Raw genomic sequence first — 4,608 nt, forward strand, 5'->3', positions numbered from 1 at the left:
CAGCCAGCTGCCTCTGGGACTGTTGGGACGATTAATTAAATTCAGGATCATGGAGCGCTGAAAGGATCATTTCTTCCCACACACCCTCCGTATCCACACGCACCGCATATTCTCACCCCACCCCCATACTCCACACATACTCAGAAGATGTGCGAAGGGACGCGGGTGGCCCCAAGCCCTGCACATGCCTCAGTTGTCCCCAAAAGCACAGGTGCCACCAGTCACCACGTTTATTGGACTCATATTTCGGCAAGGGAGGGTAAGCTGTAGGGAAGGCTCAGAGCAGGACACAAAAGAGGCGCTTGTCGCGGAAGGGGTTCTCTGCGGCGGGTACCGGTGTCACCAGAGGGTCATCTTTGGCGTGCGTCTCGCAGAATGCCAGGAGCTCTGCTGCGGCCTGCGACACCTGCGGGCACAAGGGTGAAGTACACGCCCTGCCCCGGCCAGGGCCCCGCCCCATGCCCATGCCCCTCCCCTGGCCCTGCCCCGCCCCCTCAGGCTCCACCCCTCTCAGGACCCAGGCCAGGTCCAGCTCAGTTTGGAAGGGAATCCTACCCCCCACGGCTCTGTACCCTTAACAGCGCCGGGTCCAGACCCTACCCCCGAGCCCCCACCTTCCTCCTACCCCAACCAGCACCTTCATGCGGTCGATGTTCACTTCCAGCTTCAGCTGTTCCACCGTCTTGCGGGCCTCCGCGATCTTGGCCATGTTGTTGGACATGGCTGCGGCGGGGAAGGGGTTGAAAGCCCGGCGGGAGTGGAGGCGGAGGGGGTAGGCTAGGGCAAGTCTGGGTCTGGGTCCCTGGCTAAGGTGTCTGTGGTGGTGGGACCCGGCAGCGGGGGCGCGGGTGGAAGAGCGCACGAATGGGGTAGCCGGGCACAGGTGGAGGGGGTACAGGAAAAGAGAGGGAAAAGCGGAGGGATGAAGAGCCGCACAGACTGGAGACCGAGAGGCAGGTCCAAGGAGGGACCAAAGAGCAGGGCGGAGAGAGGCAAGAGGGGAGGCGGAGGGGTACACAGATGGGGTACCTGGAGCCAGAGAGGGGCGAGGAAAGCAGGAGGAAGCACGGAGGTGGGGCTGAGAGGCAGGTGGAGAGAGAGACGGAAGGACAGGGCCACAGGTGCTGGAGCAGGACCCAGGTGTCCTCAGCCCCCAGGGAGGGAGCATGAGCCAGGAGGGGGGCCCTTCCCAGGCCAATTAGCGGCCGCTCCAGGGAGACCAAGGAATTAAGATCTCCGCGGGAGGGGCACAGAGGGGGCCTCATTAGGGCCTTGGCAGCAGCTGCCCCCTCCGCTCCCCTCAGGGAGCTCCCCCACCCCAGCCCTGCACCTCAAAGTCTCTTCTGCTCATTAGCAGCTGGAGAGAGGGCTGGCGGGGTGGGGGGGCACCCAGACAGGACTGGGAGAGGGGCAGAGAGGAGGAAGAGAGGGACGAATGGAGGGGCAGAGGGAGAGGAGGTGACTGGGGCACAGGAGAAAAGAAGAGACTGAGGGAGGGAAGAAAGCGATGGAGAGACGGGGGAAGGATGAAGCGATGGAGGGAGTGGGGGGTGAGTGGAAGGGTGGAGAAAGGGACAGAGTGATGGGGGGAGAGAGGTGCAGAGGGGATGAAGAGACCGAGGGAGGGTGAGAAAGGGGGGCCAAGGAGCCCAGGAGGGGTGGGAGTGGGAGAGGATAAAGGTAGGATGTATGGAGAGGTAGGGGAAGGGGACGGGAGAGGCCACCGGGGATAAGGGGACAGAGGACAGGGGGACAGAAAGAGAGGGGTGAGGGGCTGGGGGAGAGACAAGCTGGTGGAGACGCAGAAGTACAAAATCATCCCTTCACTCACTCACTCATTCATTCCCAGGTGGCCAGACTGGTCAAGATAGAGCAGAGGGACCATCTGCCGGGGCCAGGATGGGAGCTTCCTACCTGTTGTTGCTCAGGGCTGGGATGGCGGGCTGCTGGTGGAGGCTGGGAGACAGCCCTGGGTCCCCCTGCCCGCCCCAGCCCAGCCCCGCCCCTCCCACAGGGCAGCCCCTGAGGACCCGCCTCCGCCTGCTGCCACTGCCACCCACACCCCACTGCTCTCTGGGCCACCTTGGGTCTGTCTCTCTGGATCCTAGCTCTGTCTGTCCCCATCTTTGACTCTGTTTCTGTGTGTCTCTCCCTCCCTCTGTCTTTCCTCTCAATCCCTGTCTCTGTCTCACACTCACTCCCTCCCTCAGGGGAGAAGACAGGCTCTCAAGGTGTGCCCCACACCCTGCTGCACACCTTCCCATCACACAGCTCTCTCCCGTGTGTCCCACATGGCCTGCTTTCCATTGCACGTGCTCTCCCACCCTGTCACACCCACCACCTCAGTGTCACCCCGTCCCAGACGCCTCCTCGCACTCACACAGCCTCACACTCACAGTTCCTCGCCCAGAGACCCGCAGCACCTCCCCACTGTGTCACATGGTGTTGCCACACATCCTCGCCCATGGTCCGTGCCCGACACACACTCCCCCACGGTGCCACCATCACGTGGTCTCTCCACACACCGCCCATCCCTCACAATCTCTCCGAGCGTGACATGTCCTCGCCCATGACATCAGTCAAGTGTGCTTTCTGAGTGTCCACTGTACAAACGGTTTCACATGGTGTCACACAATATGTCAAGATGTATGTGAGTGTGTCACACACACACATGTGATAAAAACTTCTGTCCCACACCCTCTCAGTCTCACTTTCCCCGTGTCTCCTGCAGTGACATGTACTTACTCACTCAACCTCTCTGTCAATTACTGCCATATAATATTTTGTAGTGTGACAGTTACCGTCACAGCCAGTGACTCCCACACACATCACACACATTCTTGCACAACCTCCAAGTGTCTCACAATCCTACACATTCCCAAACACATAGTCACACAGAGTCTGCCCCCTGTACTGTCCTGTACAGTCTCTTGCTGAGCCTCAGTCTGTATGACACACAGCTGCCGCCCATCCTCCCACAGAAATCCCCCAGTGTTGCACACTCACACACACCAGGTGTCTCCTGTACTCTAATCTCTGAGTGCCCTGCACAGTCGCCCACTCACTCACACACTGTCACAACGCTGTGCCAGTCTGTCGGTCTCCCACACAACCTATGCTGCACACAGCCACACACACTCTCACAGTTCATCGGTGTGGCTGGCACCTACTGTTTCACACTCACATGGCCTCTCTGAACACCCAGTCCCCGCGGGCCTCTCACACTGCCTTCTCAGGCCATCTCTGGGTGGGGCACACTCATTCACTCTCACACATCATCTGCCCATGTGACACACACAGCACTCATGTCCTCAACACGTGCACACTGTCACGACCGCTCACTCTCACACATGACCTCACAAACTCCCCCAAACAGTGTCTCCGGCACACCCGGTCTCGTAGGAAGAAACAGGGTCTCCAGGTGTGCCGCATGCCCTGCTGCATTTACTACAGTTACCCACCTCTCCTGTGTGTCACCCACCTCTCCTGTGTGTCCCACACAGCCTCATTCCATCACACAAGCGCCCACACCCTGTCACACGCACCAGCTCGGTGTCACCCTGTCACACCCAACCACATGGTATTACTCGCAGCCACGCACACATATCTCTTCATCTCCCGTGCAGAATCCATACAACCCCCAGGTGTAACACAGTTTCCCAGTCATACTCTGGTTGTCACACATCTCACCAGCTCACAGGGCCACACACAACCTATGGCTACAGCCTCACGGTGGTACACATTCACACAGTCTCTCGGTGTCACCCACCATCTCCCCCGCATCACCCACGGACACTCGGTGTCCCTCCTGCATTCAGGAGACGCCTGCCGGCGCGCACACTCTGCTCTCCGTCTCTTCCTGACAGTCCCCTGCAGGCCACAGGGAGGCGTCCGTGGTCCACAAAGTCGGCACCAAAGCCGTGGGAGGTGGTGTAAATCCGGAGGGCGAGGCGCCCCTGTGGGCCGGTCGGGTGCAGGCAGTGGAGAACACGAGATGTAGGAAGGTGGAAGGGTCTAGAGAGAGAGAAATGAAGATGGACTGGGACACCTAGAAAGGGAGTGAGAGACTCAAGGAGAGGCAGAGAGACAGGGACAGACAGAAATTTGGAAAGATAGAGACGGAGGGACTCGGGGAGACAGAGGTAGGCAGAAGGTTGCAGAGACAGAGGCACAGAGACATGTAGGTACAGGAGAGACACACAGACCGAAATGTAGAGTTGGAGGCAGAAATACAGACACCCAAACAGAGACAGAGGCGGGCAGAGAGACAGCACTCAAGACCACGCCTTACACAGGGGACGGTGGCGTTAGCCTGTAGAGGTGGGCCTAGGGGGCGGGGCTTTGGTGTCCTGAGGGGCGTGGCCTTGAGGGGCGGGGAGGTGGGAGTGGTCTGGATGGGGCGTGCCGGACCACCCTAAACGGCTGCAGAGGGGGCGCAGGCCCGAGCCCCGAGAAGAGGCGGAGGTGGGGAAGGAGCGTCTTTACCGCAGTCAGCCCATCCCAGTTCGGTTTTTATGATCTCGTCTGAGAAGGGAGACCAGTGGGAAGGGGACACCCGCCAGATCTATAGTGTAACTATTTGATAGGGGGGTGTCAGACCCTGGCTTC

The 4,608-nt window shown here is 59.8% G+C and overlaps 1 protein-coding gene across 1 annotated transcript; it reads right to left on the reverse strand.

Moving 5' to 3' along the window:
* Positions 1 to 224: 224 nt before the first annotated feature.
* Positions 225 to 1,933, reverse strand: GNG8 (G protein subunit gamma 8). Its single transcript, XM_045845365.1, has 3 exons — positions 1,915 to 1,933; positions 638 to 723; positions 225 to 406 (listed from the first exon to the last, which is right to left on the reverse strand). The coding sequence occupies exons 2-3, from the start codon at positions 719 to 721 to the stop codon at positions 278 to 280; spliced, it is 213 nt and encodes a 70-aa protein (XP_045701321.1). The 5' UTR covers positions 722 to 723; positions 1,915 to 1,933; the 3' UTR covers positions 225 to 277.
* Between the last annotated feature and the right edge of the window lie 2,675 nt (positions 1,934 to 4,608).

Source organism: Phyllostomus hastatus, unplaced genomic scaffold (assembly GCF_019186645.2).
Source record: "Phyllostomus hastatus isolate PE091 unplaced genomic scaffold, TTU_PhHast_1.1 phas_contig_468, whole genome shotgun sequence".
NCBI classification, from domain to species: Eukaryota; Metazoa; Chordata; class Mammalia; order Chiroptera; family Phyllostomidae; genus Phyllostomus; species Phyllostomus hastatus.

Bases quoted from the DNA above. Each gene is read 5' to 3' on its own strand.
- GNG8 (XM_045845365.1), bottom strand. From the start codon at position 721: ATGTCCAACAACATGGCCAAGATCGCGGAGGCCCGCAAGACGGTGGAA. The intron at 407-637 runs GTGCTGGTTGGG...TTGTGCCCGCAG, and splicing joins TGAACATCGACCGCATGAAG to GTGTCGCAGGCCGCAGCAGA.